The sequence below is a fragment of the Nelumbo lutea genome, chromosome 1, assembly GCF_056320005.1.
Source record: "Nelumbo lutea isolate HS-2025 chromosome 1, American lotus-T2T, whole genome shotgun sequence".
In the NCBI taxonomy this organism is placed as follows: Eukaryota; Viridiplantae; Streptophyta; class Magnoliopsida; order Proteales; family Nelumbonaceae; genus Nelumbo; species Nelumbo lutea.
The window spans coordinates 196,219,330-196,241,607 of NC_142684.1; the positions used below are offsets into that span (position 1 = coordinate 196,219,330).

Sequence of the window (22,278 nt, forward strand, 5' to 3'; positions counted from 1 at the left end):
AACAATTGTCATATTCTTAAATCCTAACAAAAAGGATGAAAGTCCCATTTGCCTTTGGTTTCTTCCTCATTTAACCTAATTCCAAAAAAACTACTGTTCATTCTCCCCTTCCTCCCTCTATAGTGGTGATGCTAGATTAGTAGTCCCTCTCTTAGAGAAAAATGGCACTGTCGTTACAAAATTGCCGACGTGGTATTTCTGAAAATTGGAGATTTTCGAAGGTTTGTCGTCACAAAATGGCACTTCCGTTTGGTTTTCTGCTTGGATTTTCGAGCACCAAACGTCCCCTTCCCCAAAACCTCAGCCAACGCCCTCAATAGATCCTCCATATCGAAAACCCTACCTGCATTTCCAAAGAAGATGAGCCTCTTGTTCGTTCTGAACACCAAACGTCCCCTTCCCCAAAACCTCAACCGATCCTCCAGATTGAAAACCCCACTAGCATTTCCAAAGAAAATGAGCTTCTTGTTCAAAATAATAGGTAGATTTTCGTGTGTTGTTGTTGCCACCACTGTTGTTGGAGCTACTACCTCTGGCTTGGCGGTGGCACTGCTTCATTAGGACAAGGAGCAATTGGCGAGTTGCAGAGGTAAGTGCTAAGGAATGAGTCGACAACTTTTGCGGATTCATCGGAATCGGGCCATTCAACTGATTGAACGAGACATTGATCTGATCGAGATTTGTTAGCCTCAGCTCCAATATCGGACCAATCAACTTGCTGACCCCCAAGACACAACAGATATGGGCGGTGATTCTTACCCAGATTACAATATTGGATTTAAAAAAAAATTATGCACGTAGTTTTACGTGTATATGATTTTAATGAAACATTATGGGGTGTTAATGATAGGGGTAGAGGTAGTCAATTGTAGAGAATAGATGGTTTAAGGTACAATAGTTAAATAATAAAAGTATAATTTATTAATTAACTAAATAATAGGGATAATTTAAAAAATTTGCCCTTTTTATTTTTTAAAATCTACCTAAAATTATATTAAAGTTACATATCATAACACCGTCCGTCCGTCCCCTATCACAAACCGCCCCGAACCCAAACCCGATCGGCGGAGTGCGTCGGAGCCCCAACGGGGACGGGTCAAATTACCATGTCCACGGATGCAGTCCGTCAAAACTTGAAAGCAATATAGTTTTTGAATTTGAATCACAAGTCACAACAGACTTCCCTCGCATTCCGATGCGGCTTCTCTATCCTCTCTCATCTTCTCATCGACACAGGACGATGCTAACAGATTCTCAGATGTAACATCGAGCGGCTTCTCTATCCGCTCTCATTTCTTCGAATCCCAAACCCTAGCTCAGATCAGATCAGATATCCACATGGATTCCCAAATTCAAGAATCCAGTCGAACGAATGAACAAAATCAGCACCGGCAACAACAACCATCCCGGAAGCAATGGTCTTTGCATGATTTCGATATCGGAAGATCTCTCGGGAAAGGGAAGTTTGGGAGAGTGTATCTTGCCAGAGAAAAGAAGGTACCCACGATTCAATTTTCCATCATTTCGATTTAGACTTCTGATTGTAACTCTTGTAATCACTATAACACCGGGGGCGCTGGTTGTGTTTTCAGAGCAAATATATAGTTGCACTTAAGGTTATATTCAAGGAACAAATTGAGAAGTACAGGCTGCACCACCAGCTGAGGCGGGAGATGGAGATACAGAGTAGTCTCAGTCACCCAAATGTTCTCCGTCTCTTCGGTTGGTTTCACGATGGTGAGCGAATCTTCTTAATTCTCGAGTACGCACACAGGGGAGAGATTTATAGGTTGTTGAGGAAGTCCGGATACCTATCCGAGAAGCAAGCAGCCACTGTAAAATTCTTCCAGTTTATTTTTAATTTTATCCTTTTCTCCTTTGTCCTTTCTATGGTTCTAGGGTTTTCTTATTTTGTTTCTTCCGTAACACAGTATATTGCGAGCCTCACGCAAGCGCTAGCTTACTGCCATGACAAACATGTAATTCACAGAGACATCAAACCAGAGAACTTGTTGCTGGATTTTGAGGTACTCTACGGAGCCTTCTATTTTCTCTTTTATTTTCATTTTTTCAGTTGAAACTAAGTAGCATAATCAGCTCAAAGAAAAAAAAAACACAAAATGGAAATTTACTAGATTACCTATCATTGTTTGGCGTGGATTATAAAAAAAAAAGGAAAAGAAGATCATGGTTTGTGCTGAGTTATGTAAGCAGAGATTCTTAAAATTGCCGGTGTTTATTGTTTTTGGTTTCTCTAGACCGCAGATGTGTTTATTGCATCATCTTATAAATTAATTTTTTCACTCAAACTTTCTCGGGTGTGCCTTTGATTTTACCTGAAATTGTCTTTGACTTGACATGGGACTGACATGCCTGCACTATTTACTTTAGATTATTAGACATTACTTCTTATATTTGATCATTGGAATAAATTAAACTTAGCTTGCTCAACCTACAATTATCCAAATCTTTGATCATCCAATAAGATAGGATGTATTGGACGAATGCTGCCCTGAATAAGTGTTTTAACCATATTTTATGATTGCAGGGCCGACTAAAAATTGCCGACTTTGGATGGTCTGTTCAGTCGAGAAGCAAAAGACACACTATGTGTGGAACTTTAGATTATTTAGCTCCAGAAATGGTTGAGAATAAAGCCCATGACTACGCTGTTGATAACTGGACTTTAGGTGTACTTTGTTATGAGTTCCTTTATGGGGTCCCTCCATTTGAGGCTGAGAGTCAAAAAGATACATTCAGAAGGTGAGGATGGGGTTCAAGTATCTTGTGGATTACATGGAACTTTGATGGAGCTATGTAGGTTGAACAAATTGTTGATGGGATTACAGGATAATGAAGGTTGATTTGAGCTTCCCTCCTACACCCCATGTGTCTGCAGAAGCAAAAAATCTCATTAGTCGGGTGAGTTTCCTTCTTAGTATCCTTATTTTCTTATGATGTGGCATTTAGTATCTTGATCTTAACAAAAATTGTGCAGCTTCTAGTGAAGGACTCTTCAAAAAGGCTTTCCCTTCAGAAGATCATGGAGCATCCTTGGATTGTTAAGAATGCAAGCTCTATGGGTACTTGCAGTGAGTAGTATTACCTAGAACCCCAGTCTGAGTTGTCTGTTCCAAGGGTTAGAATGCTTAGACATGTAACTCGGCAAATAATTTCCTCATAGATATGTAAAAATCTGCATAATACATTATAAAGGTTTTCATTTACTTTGTATTGAGTATGATCCTTCAAATCATGCTCCTTGTTTTCTTCCTCTTCTTTCTGTTTTATATTTTATATGCTAAAGGCCTAGAATACAAAACTGATGTATATGTTCTACATGTTTCTTTGTCTTAGAATCAGTGTTTTGAGTATCTTTTAGTTTCCTATCTGCTAAGTTGTTCTTGTATGGAGACCAACCATGTGTTTATCTTAATCTGGGAATTTGCAAGGCTGTGAACTCTTTTTAGTTTTTGGTCTTATTTAATCCAATAATTTCTGCATAAATAACCAAATGAACACTTTTTCTGCAGATCTGTTTGTAATGGGTATGTTATTCTTATTTATAGCAGCATGTCATTGTCAATCTTTGGTTTCTTTGGGTTGGCACCAAAATGGGTACTATTGGACATTTTTTTAAAAGGTACTTGGGGTGGGGGGAGGTTAAAGGATCAAAAAGGAAGAAGAAAATATTACATCAAACAGCTAGGCTACTACATGGGATATATTCCTGGCCAAGGGCTGCTTTATCACAGCTTTCAAAGTAGCCCATTGTAATCATAGGGGGAGGTCTATTTTCTTCATGGGTTTAAAGTATTGGAAAAGCAATTTTAAGAGATGTATTGCACATATTTTGTATAGGCGTAGATATGGGGAAAATATTAAGATACACATGGATATGCTAGGAAAACACAAATAAATCATATAAATACATAAATAAAGCTAAATCTAAGTCTCAAATGACAATTAAATAAAGTCTATACACATGAGGTACACATAAGAAACATATATTTTAATAGTTTGTGTGAAGTGTGTACTGTTGGGATATGCCAAAGAAACATTAGGAAATGGTAGAAGAATTAAAATATGATCTAAATTAAGAAAATTACTAATTTAAATGAACAATTAATCAATTTTCTTTTTTAATTTCCTGGTTAATATAATATTAATAAGAGAAGTCATAATAACTGAGTATTAGAGTGTATGCAATTAAAAATTGTCGACTCATTAAAAAGTTAAAATTAGTGTATGCAATTTTGAAAAATTGTAGTATTATATCTTAATGAAAGAATCTTTCTCTTTCATGTAGTGACTTGTATCAAGTTTTAATAGTTGCATTTATGTAAATATAACTTTTAGCACCGTTAATTAATATGGAAATTTAAATTTGAAAGTAAACAATTTATAGGTTTGTAATAGTTTATTTTTAATTCATAATAGCTGAGTATTAGTTTGCAACAATTGGTTGGTTGGTGGACTGTGGACATGCTGGAATTTTCTTGAAACCCCTTCTTCAAGAAAGAATCAGTTTGATGAGCGATGACTGTCGAATAAGACTACAATTAGGCCTAGTTTTAGTGTTCAATTAACAAAGAAAAATTGGAAAGAAGAAGAGGATAAGTGAAGAGAGGAGAGGAGGAGAAGAAGAGATCAAAGGGGAGATTAGAAAAGAGAGGATTAATTGATCTACCACCCCTCTCTTACTATTTATATTAATCTTCAAATAAAGATAAAAGGGCTGAAATACCCTTACTGCTTACATGGAAAAAAATAAAAGACTAATAATTAAAGACTGACTCAAAGGCTTGACTAAAAATAACTACCAACTACCAACTAACAACTAACTGCTAACTAATAGTCATACAAGTACAGTAGTGGGTACCACATTAGTGTTCTCTACACTTCCCCTCAAGTTAGGAGTAGATGTTTGTCATTCTCAACTTGCATAGATCCGCTTCTAATTTCTTGGAAATTGCCATGGTGAGAAGATCGGCAAGCTCCATGTTGGAGGTGATATATGGAAGACATACTTCTTGAGATTCAACCATTTCTCTAATAAAATGTCGATCCACATCAATATGCTTAGTTCTGTCATGTTGTACTGGATTATGGGCTATATTAATAGTAGCCTGATTATCACAATACAACATTTGAGGTTTCTCATAAGCAATACCCAATTCTTCAAATAGTGATTTTAACCATAGTATTTCAGCCACACCAATTTCCATGGATCGATATTCAGTTTCAACACTGGAACGAGAAATAACATTTTGTTTTTTATTCCTCTAAGAAATAAGATTACCTCCTACAAAAGCACAATATCCAGAGGTAGATCTTTTATCATCAACACAACCGGCCCAATCCGCATCTGTATAAACTTCTGTTTTCATGTGATTATTATCCTTAAATAGTACACCTCTGCCTGAGCACCTCTTCAAATATGCCAATATCCTTTGAAAATGCATTTACTGACTAACAACACTGACTGCATAGATGATGTTTGGTCGTGTGAGACAGAGATAAAGGAGTTTTCCAATTAACCGCTGGAACATAGTTTTATCTTCAAGAGGATCTCCACCTTTTGCACTGATCCTGTGGTTCTATTCAATAGGTGTGTCAGCTGGCTTAACACCCAACTTTCCTGTTTCCTCTAACAAATCAAGGACATACTTTCTTTGAAAAACAAAGATTCCATGCTTGGTCCGAGCTACCTCAATACCCAAAAAATATCGTAGCTCTCCTAGATTCTTTACCTCAAGCTCTTGATGAAGAAATTGCTTAAGAAACTCAATCTCTCGGTTATCATTTCCTATCATTACAATATCGTCCACATATGCAACAGTAGAGTTAAGGAAGAATCCGCTTTCTTAATAAACAGTGTGATCTGACTGAGCTTGCACATAGCCAAACTTTTCAAAAGCTTGTCTAAATCTATCAAACTAAGCTCTGGGGGACTGTTTTAGTCCATACAAGGCTTTATTCAGTCGACGAACCTTCTTTTCTGTCTTTGTACTGTAAAAATTGGGAGGCAACTGCATGTACACTTCTTCTTGCAAGTATCCATTGAGGAAGACATTTTTAACATTCATTTGGAACAATGACTAAGAGTAATTGGCTACAAGAGATAATAAAACTCTGATAGTGGTCCTCTTTGCTATTAGTGCAAAAGTCTACAAGTAATCTATACTATAAGTCTAAGTAAATCCATTTGCAACTAACCGGGTCTTATACTTTTCAATGGAACTATTATCATTATGTTTCATAGTAAACATCCATCTACATCCAACTGGTTTCTTCCCTTTAGGTTGATTAACTAGCTTGTAGGTATTGTTTCTCAGAAAGGTGTAGGGAACACTGACGTGGGCCCTACAACTGTGGTCCCCACTGTGTTCGTAGGACAATATGTGTAATTATTTGTATCAGTCATGGTAGTGTCAGTTGGTGGTTAGTTTATTTCAGTTGTTATTTATTTTAGTTTTTATTTGCTTTATTTGTCATGTAAGTACTGGGATAGATATGTTCTTTCTCCTATGTACTGAACATAACCTATAAATATTAAGAGAGTGGCGGCGATAGATCATTGGAATTTGTCTTTTCTTTCAAACCTTTGTGTTCTCTAGTTCTTCTCCTCTTTTTTTTTTTCTTTCTTCCTCTTACTTTTCTTCTACTTTTCTTAATCTGAAATTTATTAGGATTCAAGGCTGATTGTTGCCTTGATCGTCTACTTGGTATCAGAGCCTTTCTAGGGTTTCTCATGTGAGTCTAGTAGCCGACCACATGAGAACTATCTAGGGTTGGAAGTTTATGAAGAAGTGTTCGTTGGCTGGCTGATTCTTGGAGGTTACCAGAAGAACTTAGCAGTTGTGGAAGACTTGCCACGACTTGCAGAGTATTGGTAATCAGGAAGAATTAGAGAAGGCTAGGGTTCAGGCAACCTTGGAAGGTAGCGAACAACATTCTCTGGGTATGTCTTATTTGTTTTTAGAGATTGCTATCAGTCAAGATAGGTTGGACCTATCTAGAAGGAGCGGTCGAACTGTTTTAGGGTTTTCTCTCTGTTCTAGGGTTTGACATTAACCTTGTGACAAACCTAACTGTTGGGCCGGACTTTTTTATCTACTTGGAAAGTGTGGCTGGGCACTTATTTCAGACCTACGATTGAAATCCTAATTCTGTTCCAGCATCTTAGATTGCTCTTTAAGCTGGTTTCAGACCTATTTTTGGTTTTGAGCACTTTTAGGAGGTGAAAAACTTGTACGGACTGCTTGGTACTGTGGTTGCCGATTGGTTTCAAATCAGACTTGCATTAGTTTCATGCATATACTGTGATTACAGATTGGTTTCAGATCAGACCTGCATTGATTCCATACTGATTTCTGGTTGTGATTGACTATCCAAGTGCTGTTTTTTGTTGAAGTGATCCTAACAGTTCGTAACTACTGATTATTGACCAAAGATGGAGTTTAAAAATCAGGGAGAATGTAGTTTTGGGAACAACGGTTATGGTAGTATATCTGAAACTGGGTTTCAGATTACAACTGTGAAATTTGACGGGTCAAACTGCTTGGAATGGGCTCAATCAGCCATGATGGCTATTAGGGGAAGGGGAAAACTAGGCTACCTCTGGGGAGATGTGAAAGAACATTCCAAGGAGGACCTAATGTATACCAAGTGGGTTCAAGAGAACTACTTGGTTATGGCATGGCCGTATAATTCTATGCAGCCACATATCAGCCGAAATTACTTGTGGGCAAAGACAGCCAAAGAGATATAGGATGTTATGAAAGAAATCTATTCCCAACCCCTTAATGTTGCTAGAGCCTATGAACTGAAGTGTGAAGTGAATAGTCTTAAACAAGGAGAGAAACTAGTTATTGTTTACTTCTCTACCTTGAAATCCCTATGGCATGAGATTGATCATCTAGAGACTTTTGAGTGGGAGAGTCCCAAAGATGCACTCTCATAGAAAGCAAGTCGAGACAAATAGGGTGTTTGAATTTCTGGCAGGCTTGGATTCAGAATATGACATTGTGAGGCAACAGATACTGACCAGAGATAGTGTGACCCTCTCTTAAGCATACTCCCTAGTGCATAGTGAAGAGATCGAGAGGAAAGTTATGATGCAACATCAACCCCTTTCCCTAGCCCTGGCAGTTGTTAAACCTAAGTCAGGGGGTGATCTAGAAAGTGACAGGAAGAAGGAAGATAAACGAGACCTGGTATGTGAACATTGCAAGAAACCCAAACACACAAAAGATACTTGTTGGAAGCTGCTTTCTCATTTGGTCCCAGCAAAACTGAGAAATAAGAAGGATAATGCTCATGTAGCTGTGAATATTGATTCAACATCCTCGTCAGGCACAAAAGGCACACCCCTAGAGACCTTAGTCACGGTTCAGGCTGCCTTAATACAGTTGGAAAAGGAAGTTGGGAGTTTAGCTCAGCCATCTCAGTCACCATCAGCCCTTGCCACATCTGCATTTGCACATTTAGGTATTCGAGCCTCAGCCTACCATACTTCAGCTCTAGGTAATATTGAACATTGTTGGGTAATAAATTTAGGTGCATCCGACCATATAACTAGTTTGCCATCATTGTTCACTATTTATCACTTGTCTTCCGGTAGAGATAGAATATCTATTGTTGATGGCTCTTCTGTTCCCATTTCTGGCAAGGGTGACATTAAGTTATCGGATACTATCTCTTTATCTTTTGTCTTGCATGTTCCAAACATACTAACCTGCTTTTAGTTAGTAGTATTACCAAGCATATGAACTGTTTAGTAACCTTTTTCCCTGATTGACGTGTTTTTCAGGATTTGGATGCGAGGAAGGTGATTGAGATTGGCCGTGAGACGAATGGGATCTATCTATTCGGAGAGAGTTCTCGTTGGGAAGAGCTAGTGGATAAGAAGTCCTTTGTTTCTCAATTTGTGAGTCCGGTTATGCTTTGGCATAACCGATTATGTCATTTATCTTTTCGGTCCTTGAAAAGTCTGTTTCCTGCTTTATTTGAGTCTGTTGAGTTGTCCAAGTTGAGATGTGAGAGTTGTGAGTTTGCCAAACATTGTAGAACAACTTAATATTTGAGTAATAAAATGAGTGATTATTCTTTTGATATTGTTCATACTGATGTTTGGGGCCATATCACATCTCTTCTATGGGTGGGTATAGATATTTTTTGTTATTTATTGATGATCATACCCGTTTTTCTTGGGTCTATCTTATGTGTTCTCGAGATGAGGTTCCCACTCTGACCCAAAACTTTCATCAGATGATTCTCACCCAGTTTGGGGCCAAAATCAAAGTTCTTAGATCCGATAATGCAGCTAAGCCATTGACCTCTTACCTCCTTAATCATGGAGTTATTCACCAGAGCACTTGCCCTCATACACCACAGCAGAATGGAGTTGCCGAAAGGAAGAATAGGAACATCTTGGAGGTAGCTAGAAGCATTAGGTGATGCTATCCTCACGGCCGTATATCTCATTAATCGGGTTCCTTCCTGAGTTCTTGATATGAGAATCCCTTTCTCCCTTCTCTACCCAGATGAGTTGTTTACCGTTCCCCTTAAAACCTTTGGTTGTACCTGTTTTGTTCAGCTTTTCTGCCCCATCATTCCAAATTTGAACTTAAGGCCTTCAAATGCATTTTCCTCGGTTATGCACAAACTCAAAAGGGTTATTGTTGCTATGATCTTGTTTCAGGGAAGAAGTTTGTCTCCATGGATGTCACATTCTTTGAGGGGACACCCTATTATCCTAAGGTTTCTCCTCAGGGGGAGAGTAGTGAGAGTGGGGATTTGGGTCTCTTTTCTCAGGGGGAGCGCAGGGGGAGTGGGGTTGTTCCTTTATCTATTCCATTGGGTGATGAAGGCTGTAATGGTGAGGGTGGTCAGAGGGATCAGGAGTTGAGAGTTTATCATAGGCGATGCAGGCAGGTTGATTCTAGTCATCGGCAGTCTAGGCCAGCTCCAGTTTCTTCTGTGGCTCCAGATCCAGGTATTACAGTCCCAAAGCCCATTGAGACACCTTCCACTGTTGCCACTTCCCCTCCTGCGGATGACCTTGACCTCCCTATTGCCGTCCGTAAAGGGAAACGACATTGCACCACATCTACAACTCACTGCATTTCCCTATTCCAAGAACAATGCAAGAAGCCTTATCAGTCAAGAGTGGAAAGATGCAATGCAAGTTGAAATGGATGCCCTGTTGAAAAATAATACTTGGGCGCTAGTTGATTTACCCAAAGGAAAGAAACCAATTGGATGTAGATGGGTATTTATTGTGAAGCATAATGCTGATGGCTCCATTGAAAAGTACAAAGCTCAGCTGGTTGTAAAGGGGTTCACCTAGACTTATGGTATAGATATTTGGAGACCTTTGCCCTAGTAGCCAAGATGACTACCATCCGAGTTCTGTTATCTCTTGTAGCAAGTCATTTTTAGCCCTTGTTCTAAATAGATGTTAAAATTGCTTTTCCGAATGGGGACTTATAGGAAGAGGTTTATATGTAGTTGCCTCATGGATTCTATGATACAGAGATAGGTAAGAAGGTTTGCCGACTGAACAAGGCATTGTATGGTTTGAAGCAGTCACCTAGAGCCTGGTTTGATAGATTCAGACTAGCCATTGGAAAATTTGGTTATGTATAGGCCCAGTCAGATCATACACTGTCTATTAAGAGGGTGGACTCCTCTCTGACCTTGCTTGCTGTATATGTGGATGATATTGTAGTGATAGGAAATAATAGTAATGAGATTGAGTCCCTCAAACAACTCTTTCATCAAGAGTTTGAGGGGAAAGATCTTGGTACACTATAGTACTTTTTGGGTATTGAGGTTGCTAGATCTAAACAATGGATCTTTATCTCTCAGAGAAAATATGTTCTGGATCTGTTGGCGGAAATTGGAAAGTTAGGTGTTAAGCCTGCTGATACACCCATTGAACAGAATCACAAGATTAGTGTAGAGAGCAGGGAGCCTTTTGAAGAAAAGTTATGTTCCAACGGTTGGTTGGAAAACTCCTATATCTCTGCCTCACTCGGCTAGGATATCAATTATGCAGTTAGTGTTGTCAGCCAGTACATGCATTCCCCTAGAACTACTCACCTTCTTGTGGCATATAGAATATTATCATACTTGAAGAGATGCCTGGGTAGAGGTATACTATTCAAGAACAATAATCACATGAGGGTGGAGGTCTATACAGATGCCGATTGGGCTGGGAGTGCTGATGACAGGAGGTCTACTTTTGGATATTGTGCCCTTGTGGGAGGTAACCTTGTCTCTTGGAGGAGTAAGAAGCAGAGTGTTGATTCCCGCTCTAGTGCTGAAGTTGAATACATGTCAATGGCTAATGGAGTGGCTGAAATCCTATGGTTGAGATCACTACTTGAAGAGTTGGGTCTTGATTATGAGAAACCCTTGATGCTGTACTGTGATAATCAGGCGGCTATTAATATAACCCACAATCCGGTGCAGCATAATCGAACTAAGCATATTGAAGTTGATCGACATTTTGTGCGAGAGAGGGTCTCCTCACAAGAAGTGTGTCTCCCGTATATCACATCCACCATGCAACTTGCGAATATCCTCACCAAGGCTGTACCAAGGAAGAAGTTAGAGGCAGACCTATCTAAGTTGAGAATGATAAATATCTATTCCCAACTTGAGGGGGCGTGTAGAGAACACTAATGTGGGACCCACAACTATGGCCCCCACTGTGTTCGTAGGACAATATATGTATATTTGTTTCAGTCATGGTAGTGTCACTTGGTGGTTAGTTTGTTATTTCAGTTGTTATTTATTTAAGTTTTTATTTGCTTTATTTGTCATGTAAGTATTGAGGGCAGATTTGTCCTTTCCCCTATGTATTGAACATAAACTATAAATACTAAGAGAGTGGCGGCGGCAGATCATTAGAATATGTCCTTTTTTCAAACCTTTGTGTTCTCCAGTTCTTCTCCTCTCTTTTCTTTCTTCCTCTTACTTTTCTTAATCTGAAGTCTATTAGGGTTCAAGGCTGATTGTTGCCTTGATCGTCTACTAAAGGCATCCATTTCTACCTTCATTGCGTCCTTCCACTCAAGAACTAACAGGACTTCCTGCACTGTTATAGGAATGATAATATCAACAATGAATGCAAGAAAGGACTTGTAAGAGGGAGACAAATGATCATAAGACAAGAACTATGAGATACAATGGGTTGTGGATGAGGTGCAATGACACTTGCCTTTGGATCCACAGAAGGAATTGGGGCTGGCTTGGATTGTTGATGACTGAAATCAACCTGCCTCCACCGTTTGTGATAAACTCTCAAATTCCGACATCTTTGACAATCTTCCCCATTACATCTCTCTTCATTCAATAGAACAAGTAAAGGAACCTCTGATGTGTTAATTCCAACCTCATTACTCTCCCCGTGAGAATAAACCCTAGGATAATAAGGTACATCCTCAAAGAAAGTGACATCCAAGGAAAATATACTTCGAGGCTTTAGGATTAAATTTGGAACATTGAGGGCCAAGAGTCTGAACAAAGCAAGTACAACCAAAGGTTTTAAGAGGGATAGAGAACATCTCTTTATCAAGATATAAAAGGGTGAATAGAGGTTTCATGTCAAGAACCTGTGAAGGGATTCGGTTGATGAGATATACAGATGTGAGAATAGCATCTCCTCAAAAACGCATAGGCACATTGGAGTTACACATAATATTTCTAGCCACCTCCAATAATTCCATGGTCAAGGAAATATGAGGCTAGTGATGTTTTAAAGTACTCTTTCGCATTATCGGATCTAAAAATTTTGATTTTTACCCCAAATTGGGTTAAAATCATCTGATGAAAGATCTAGGTTAAGATATGAATCTCATCTCGGGAACGCATCAAATAGACCCAAGAAAAATGGGTATAGTCATCAATAAACAACAAAAAATATCTGTACCCCCCATAACAGTGATGTGATAAGGTCCCCAAACATCGGTATGCACAATGTCAAAAGGAATACCACTTCTCTTATTATTCAATGAATATGTTGTTTTACAATGTTTTGCAAGCTCACAATTTTCACACTTTAAATTGGACATCTGGATGGATTCAAATAAACTAGGAAACAAGCTTTTCAAAGACCTAAAAGATAAATGACTCAAACGGTTATGCCAAAGCATAACTTGACCAACAAACTGAGAAACAAAAGACCCCCTAACTTCACTATCTTCCCAGCGCGAATTTCCTCCAAGCAGATAGATCCCATTCGTTTCATAGCCAGTCCCAATCACTTTCCTTGACTCCAAATCCTGAAAAACACATCGATCAGGAAAAAATGTTATTGAGCAATTCTGGTTTTAGTAATACTACTGATTAAAGGCAAATTAGTGCTAAGTTTAGGAACATGCAAAACAGAAGACAAGGAAATTGCACTAGACAACTTGATGTCTCCCTTGCCAGAGGTGGGAACAAGTGAACCATTAGCAATAGACATATTGTCTCTACCAGAGGATAAGTGATAGGTAATAAACAATGAGGGCAAGCCAGTCATATGATTAAATGCACCTGAGTCTATCGCCCAACAATGTTCAGTGTTACCTGGAGCTAAAGCATGATAAGTTGAGCCCCGTGTACTTGAATGAGCAAAAACTGAGGTGGGAGGAGCTGATGTTGTAACTGATAAATGAGATGATGATGCTGAATTACCAACTTCATTTTCCAACTTGGTCAAAGCAACTCAAAGAACAACTAGAGTGTCTAGTGGTACTGCTTTTGTGCCTGAAGAGGTTGCACAATTAGTAGTAACAACCATATTAGCATTCCCCTTTTTATTTTTGAGTTTTGTTGGAACTAAATGAGGATGTAACTTCCAAAAGGTTTCTTTGGTATGCTTAGGTTTCTTGCAATGTTTTCATATCAGGTCCCTCTTGTCTTCCTTCTTCATATCTCTCTCTTTATCCCCCCAAACCTAGGTTTAGTTGTTGCCAAGGCTGATTCAAGAGGGGGATGCTGCAACATAACCTTCATTCTACTCTTTTCACTGTGCACTAGAAAGTAAGCTTGTGATAAGGTCACACTATCTCTTGTTAGAAGTTGTTTCAAAATGTCATACTTGGAATTCAGACCAACTAGGAATTCAAACACCTTATTGGTTTCAATCTACTTTCTATAAGCTTGTGCATCCTTATGACTTTCCCACTCAATTGTTTCTAAGTGATCAATTTCATGCCACAAGGATTCCAAGGTTGAAAAATAAACCGAGACTGGTTTGGCATATATTTGAAAAATAACCCCTAGCAACATTGAGGGGTTGGGAATAGGTCTTTTTCATGATATCCCAAATTTCCTTAGCTGTTTTTGCCCATAAATAGTTTTGGTTGATATGTGGTTGTATAGAGTTGCACAGACATGTCATAACCAAATAGTTCTCTTGAACCCATTTGTCATATATTTGGTCCTCCTTGGCTAGTTCTTTCACATCACCCAACAAATAACTTAGCTTTCCTCTACCCCCAATAGCCATTATGGCTGATTGGGCCCACTCCAAGTGGTTTGATCCATTAAACTTGACATTGGTAATCTAAAAATTATTCTCGGGTATGCTACCAGCACCACCAATCCCCAAAAAACTTTCCCCTTGGCTCTTAAACTCCATTCTTTGTCAAGGAAAGGGTCAAAGAATACCTCTTTTATCACTGAGACTGAGTAATTACACCTAGAAGTTGCTAACAACTGAACCTAAGGTAAAAAAACAAACCTCTTTTGTTACTAAGATTGGGTAATCTCACCCATAATTTGCTAACAGGTGAACCTACTTTACCCTTCTAGGTCGGCAATCCACCCAAAAAAAGAACAGCTCTGATAATCTTCCAGAGAACTAAAAACACCTTAATGTGCAAGGTTGAAACTGAACTATTTGCTGCCCTAGAATTGGCGACAGTCAAGAAATTAGAGTCTTAAACCTAGAACTAGTCGTAGGTCAAGAAACAAGCAAAGAACTAGATCAATAACTAGAAAAGGAGATCTTTCTTAATCAGAAAAAGATCTCTCAGCCGCACCTCTTAAAATAACTAGAAAAAGTATTCTTTTAATAGATCAATCATAAAGAACAGTCCAAGAAAAGAAATCTCTTAGCCGCACCTCTTAAAATAACTAGAAAAAAATGATCTTTTAATATATCAATCTCAAAAACCCAACCTACATCAGTGAAACACTGGCCGCCACCTTCAAAATCAAGTCTGAACCCTAATCTTGAAAGTTCTTCCTATTGTCTAACTCTTCCTGATTGCTGGCCATCCTCCAATGCTAGCCGCACACTGCCAACAATCCTAGGAAGTTCTTATGTAGTCAACCATATTAGACTACCACAAGAACTCCTAGGTTGGCTCTGATACCATGTAGTCGAATAAGACTACAATCAGGCCTAGTTTTAGTGTTCAATTAACAAAGAAAAATTGGGAAGAAGAAGAGGATAAGAGAAGAGAGGAGAGGAGGAGAAGAAGAGATGGAAGGGGAGATTAGAAAGGAGAGGATTAATTGATCCGCCACTCCTCCCTTACTATTTATATTAATCTTCAAATAAAGATAAAAGGGCTGAAATACCCTTATTGCTTACATGGCAAAAAAAAAATAAAAGACTGACTCAAAGACTTGACTAAAAATAACTATCAACTAATAACTAACTCATACGAGTACAGTAGTGGGGACCACATCAGTGTTCTCTACAATGACTTAAACATCTTTAATATTACTAATGAGGCATCAGGCATGTATCATGCCTCTGGTAGAAGTGAGGTAAACTATCATTTAACAATTGATTTATAGTTTTACGTAATTATGAGATATAAAAAGTGAAATAAACAATGATATATAACTAACACTTATATTAAAATAAACAAAAAAATCGAAAGAAAAAAATCCTTAATAACTTACCTTAAATTTTACATTTGTGGTATCCAATTTTACTATACAGCCAAAATAAAAGATAAGTGTTAAACATGTGTGAGAAGTTCAAACCCGAACAACTTGCTGTAGCCTGATCAAACCCACACATTGGTAGGTCAAAATCCATATATTATACTGGGTTGCCTTGTAGTTGCAAAGATATAAAAATTGATCATTATTATGCTTTATTGTTGCCCTTTTTGATAAATAACTTAAATTTTATTAAAACTTGAGGTAAGAAGCTTTACAGGCATCCCTTATAGAGGCCTGAGATGCTACCTTTCAATAAAACAACAAAAACAAGCTCATCCCCTACTTAGCTAAATAAAGCATCCACCATCTCATTTGCTAATCTCCTCACCCATTGTATCCTCAAGTTCATATCTCTGAATTTCTGATAAGCCATTTGAACTTTTTCATTTCACTCCTATAGCACCAAATTATGCCCCACCACCATTTTTGAATCCCCTTCAATCACTATATTTGCTATGATGCTATCTTTAGCTCATTAGTGATCTGCACTCCTTGTATTGCATCAAGCAATTCTGCTTTGAGAGAGTCACCCATACCCACAGGGCCAGAAAACAACGTTATAAGTTTACCTTCTACATCTCTCAATACTTCTCCCATTCCAAAAGGGCTTGGATTACCTCAACTGCTTCCATCAAAGTTCAGTTTTACAAAATCTTCAGTTGGAAGCAATCAATGAACCTCCACTCTTTCCTTTCTAGAAGAACTCTTGGCAACTGTTTTCCAATTTCTCCATACATAATCAAATGAAAATTGGTAGAGCAGCTCCAAGTCTTGATCCAATGGAGTGCCCTAACCATCACACAAAGGATCAAATAGCATATAACCAATTAGTAGAGATGCAAGAATTAGATCTTCTCTTCTGTAGCAAGTCCAAAGTATTATTACTGTCCATTTGATGCAACAACGCCTAACATCAATTTTTCCTCATGCTCTCGCTCATGCTCATATATGTTTCCTTATCCTTTTTTAATAAAACCTTAATTATAAGATAGGACTTACACAGTCTACGTCAACTACGTCACATAATCACACATTCCAGGATTATCCATCCAAAAACCATCATGGGCTGCTTGATTACCTAATCTAGAGACATTGCATGTTAACCACTGAAGATTTTTAACAGTCCACCAAATAAAGATTGTTCCATGGTAAAGTCACTGCTTTGCCAGACAAATTAATACATAGAAGGGAGGCAAGCTCAAGTTCAGCAATAACATTTAGCCAACACTTCTAGTAAAAGAATGTCTGGATGGAATAGTTTTCAGCTTAGCTTCAATGGCTCCATGGATGATCGAACCATATGATCTCCAAAGGTATCACTTTTAGTGCCTCCACAATTTATTTTAAGAAATTCATGAAGAGATTTTCTCCATATCTTGCTTTGGAAACCTGCAGTACTGGGAATTGAATGAAAATTCACAAAGATAAAGTCATTGATAACAGAGATTAGTCTCGACTACACTCCTGTTACCCAATCCACAGGATTTACCTTGCTATTAAAAAGAATCTCATATTGGGCCATCCAAATATAGCAAAATACATTGGCCAGCCAATCCAAAAATATCATTTGATCCCAACTTGAAACAAATTACAGATTCTCCACATGAAAATTTAACATAAATTAAAAAATAGACAAAAAATTAAAAAAGATCTTAAAATTTTATTTTATATGAATTTTGATGTATACAATTGTTTATATATGCAATAGTAAAATGAAATAATATAATAAAATTGAAAATAAAATTATATATCATATATATATATATATATATATTACTATCATATAATTATTGTATATAATATATGGCTCGAGCCTTGAGGACCTGTACCATGCTGCGGGCCAGGCAGGTTCATGGGCCAAGTCTTAGGCTAGATCGACCCACGAACCGAGCTATGCTATGTTTTTTAAAAAAAATAAAAAAAATGAAAAATTTTAACATAAATTAAAAAATAGATAAAAAATTAGAAAAGATCTTTAAATTTTATTTTATATGAATTTTGATGTATACAATTGTTAATAATAAAATGAAATAATATAATAAAATTGAAAATAGAATTATATATATTAATATATTTTATAATTATTGTATATAATAAATGACTCAAGCCCGCATGGGCTTGTGTCGTGCTGTGGGCCAGGCTAGTCTGCGGGCCAACTCTTAGGCTAGGTTGAGCCACGAATCGGGTTAAAGTTGGCCTAGTATGCAGGCTAAGTCTTAGGCCAAGCCGGGCCACGAACTGGGCTAAGGCCAGGTTGGTCTGCATGCCAAGTCGGGCCACGAACTCGGTTATGCTATGTTTTTTAAAAATTTTGAAAAAATAATGAAAATTTTAACATAAATTAAAAAATAAATAAAAAATAAAAAATAGATCTTACAATTTTGTTTTATATGAATTTTGATGTACACAATTGTTTTTATATGCAATAATAAAATGAAATAATATAATAAAATTAAAAAGAAAGTTTATATATATTAATATATTATATAATTATTGTATATAATATACGGCTTGAGATTGCGTAGGCCTGTGCCGTGTCACGAGCCAAGTCTTAGGTCAGTCCATGCCACAAATCATGCTAAGCCATATTTTTAAAAAATTTTGAAAAAAAATGAAAAATTTAACATAAATTAAGAAATAGACAAAAAATTAAAAAAGATATTAAATTTTTATTTTATATGAATTTTGATGTACACAATTGTTTATATATGCAATAATAAAATAAAATGAATAATATATATATATATATATATATATATATATATTAATACATTATGTAATTATTGATGGGCCATGAATCGGGCTAAGCCATATTTTTTAAAGATTTTGAAAAAAATAATGAGATAGCCTTTACCAATCTTGTGTTGATAATACATAAAGTTTTATTTATTTGTTTATTTATTTTACTAAATTATTTAATTAGTTAATAATTTAATAATCTAACAAATTATTATTGCTAGCAAAGACCTAGAATTGTATATATATTTATATATATTTACTCTTTCACTTGATTGTTTATTTATCCCATTTATTTTATTAAATTTATTTATTTATTAAATTAAATTAATTATTGTTTAACTGTTTACAATTATTCCACTGTATAAAACAAAAATATAATGACAAAAGGCATCTCTCCCTCTTTCACTCTATTGCGTGATGACCCTGATTGTTTATTTATTATTTTGTTATATTAAATTAAATATATTATTGTTTATAAATTTTTATTTATTTTAAATAGATATTTTTCCAATCAGCAAAGTGCACCCCACGGCATATCCCAACCGGGGGAGGTGTGGGGTGCACTCTTTAAGATATTTAAAAATTAATTAATGTCATTGGCTCAAAGCTTGGCCTGGGCGTGGCTTATCATAGGTGGTAAGCCCAGTACGACCCATGTCACCACTACAGCCCTAATCCACCACCTCTTGCACCAGGAAATTTTTCACCACCTCGTTTATTCTCTTTTTTGCAATCATGGCAATGTTTTCTTCTCTTTTCTTCTTTGTTTTTTTTTTTTTTAAGTCAATTGAGGCAAGATTACGTCTATGCGACGACCGTAGGTAGTAGTGTAAAGTGGGCCTGTGCCGTGCCGTGCTGTGTTGGTCTGTGAGCTGTCATGGGTCGTGTCGCCCTCCAAAGTGAAAATTCTGGGGGTTGGCCTGGTACAGCCCATGGCCCAGGCCTGTATGGGCCTGTGCTGTTTCGTACCGTGCCACGGGCCTAGGCCGAGCTGGCCTGTAGGCTGTGTCGTGGGCTTGGGCCATAGGGTAGGCCTTGGGCTTGGGTTGAATTAGGTTAGATTGAATGGATATGGTTATGGATTACGAATTTACGATTAACCAAAAAAAAAAAAATAAAAGTGTAAAACAATTCAAATAGGAATTTTATTTTATTTAAATTTGAATGAATAATGATACAAATTACAAAGCATACAAATATTGAAATATACAATGGTTGGATATTTCATACTTCATATTTGGATGAATGAAATATGAAAATGGAGTAGATTAATAAAATATAAAAAATACAATATAGTTACAAATTGAAAATACAAAAGTACATTAATAGCAAATAAATTAAATAAAATTAAAACAAAATTTACAATAATTTGAAAAAAATAAAAAATTGTGGGTTATTTGTTAAATTTTACAATTTAAACAAAATTTACATGTACATTATGATGAAAGTATTCACATTTTCATCATCTGCTTCAGGTGAAATATTTGGTGTATGTAATGGCATCGTGCCCTCCTTTGTCTTGTAATTGTAAAGGCGTAATTTATATTTTGCATCATGAATGCATCTAGCCAACCTTGATACTTTGTACCTGTAGGTCCTGCACTAAAACAACTAGACAAGACTCTAATGGAATTGTAGCCTGTAGACATCGGAGGGATTAGTAGATCACGAATCACATGCTATGGTGGCCTATCGGGATTGGCGGCAAGAAATGTGCTCTGACTTCTCCTAATATTTTTAAAATTTATTTTCCATTATTTCAATAATTCTTTGAAATTGTGGGTTATTTCTTATTCTCATGTGTAAGACAATGTTTGGTCATATGGCTTGTATCATCCTTGCTATATTAGTTAAAGTCTTTTATACATTTTTGACAAATTGCTCTTTTCCCTTTTCTTTCAGCATCCTCTATTTTAAATATTTTCTAAATCGGGCTATTAAACTTGGGGTTTTGGAAAGAGTTGACCATTTTTTTAAATTCTAAAAAAATAAAATTAATTTAACTGGACTTACTTCGGATTGTCGGTTTAGAATCTCAACTTGATTTCAACAGTTAAAGCCTTTCAACGTGACAACGTCCAAGGCTCTAAGTCTTCCAAATTGTTAACTTGGAGAATTAGACAATCAACCAATCAGAGTATCAAGTTATGAGTAATGGGACTATCAGAATTCACTCAAATTGCAAAGGATGTATGAGAGACTGAGAGAGGGAAGACTGAAGAGATTAAAAGAATAAGAGAATTGTTGAATGTTGATTCTTGAATTGATGTGATGAGAAGAATGGTGGAGGATAGGGGCCATAGGGCTATTTATAGGAATTGAAAATAATTCAATTACCCAAAATACTCTAAAAACTAATTGTTTTTTCGGTGTTGGGAGGGGGTATTTTGATCATTATAAAGTTATTTATGACTTTAACCCCCCCTAAACTAGTTGTTATATAACTGTTATGGTGGTATTTATGTTAAAAATTCCCCCAAAAAGCTGAAATTAACTGTTGGGGGCTTGGGAGGGGGGCCAACAACTAGTTTTTGGATGGATTTAGCGCGACCCGCTATGGACCCTGCATGCCATGCTGTGCTCACCCGTGACGAGCCGTGGTGTGGGCTGTATCGGCACACGGGTCACGAGCGGCATGGCACAAATAATATCATGCCGTTTCAGCCCGTGGACTATGAATCCCCGGTCCAACACAGCATGAACCATCATGTTAGGCCTGTCACGACCCATGAGCTACCATGTTGGCTAGGCTGGGTCGGTCGAATTTCGTGTCAGGCCGCGGGCGGCCTGATCCGATTTAGACCTCTAGTTGTAGGACAGACCCGATACCAACTTGTACTTGATTACGACAGTGACACTGGTATGTTTGAAAATCACTGCGTGTCTCGGGTTTGTATCTCAACCGAGGCAATGCTTTCAACACTTCAATTCTCACATTTGTTGCATTTTCCTGCCCTGCAGGAAAGAACGCGCTCACAAACGTACCAACGGCAATAAAGGTAAAAAAAGGAACTGAACTGACCATCAGATAATTTTTTCCATGGTTCAAAGTAATCACTATGCACCGAAACGCCAAATCTAAGATTTAAGGGGTTTTTATTTAAACATTTGAATCCCTCCTAATATATTTTTTTCTTAAATTCTGCGTATAATTCTGTGTATAATGTCGTAGGACAAACCCATGATACATGAATTCTGTGTATAACGTCTATCAATACTTTGAATCTGACAAGGACAACACCTTAAATTAGCTTAAAAAAATCTAAGTGTAGCGATGTGAAAACATTTTTTCCTCACAGTAAGAAAATATTACCAACCATCAAAGGCTTCATAACTGCCTCAAAAGTAACATAAACCTTAAGGCTGTATTTTATTTGAAAGAAAAAATAGGAAAATGAAGGAAAAAGTAGAAAGGATCATGATGAATTCTTTTCTCAGCCTACAACCTATGACTACTTCCCTTCAACCAAAAAGTAGGGCAGCCAGAATTTCAGCTTATCATTCCAAGTCCAATTGGTCCAGTAAATGCTTTACTTAATCTCTCTATGCACCTACCAATGAAGGCCCCTGGTTCCC

General features: G+C 37.1%; 1 protein-coding gene across 3 annotated transcripts; it reads left to right on the forward strand.

Annotated features, from left to right (window-relative positions):
* The first annotated feature begins 19 nt into the window (after positions 1-19).
* AUR3 (ataurora3) lies at positions 20-20,580 on the forward strand. Of its 3 annotated transcripts, none has more exons than XM_088961990.1 (7): positions 20-1,497; positions 1,593-1,835; positions 1,932-2,027; positions 2,549-2,763; positions 2,850-2,922; positions 2,999-3,092; positions 20,297-20,580. In XM_088961990.1, the coding sequence occupies exons 1-7, from the start codon at positions 1,339-1,341 to the stop codon at positions 20,338-20,340; spliced, it is 924 nt and encodes a 307-aa protein (XP_088818116.1). In that variant the 5' UTR covers positions 20-1,338; the 3' UTR covers positions 20,341-20,580. The 3 variants fall into 3 exon arrangements, with proteins under 3 accessions (XP_088818116.1, XP_088818117.1, XP_088818118.1); XM_088961991.1 differs by lacking the exon at positions 20,297-20,580 and adding an exon at positions 8,816-9,126; XM_088961992.1 differs by lacking the exon at positions 20,297-20,580 and having other exon boundaries at positions 2,999-3,386.
* Positions 20,581-22,278: the final 1,698 nt, after the last annotated feature.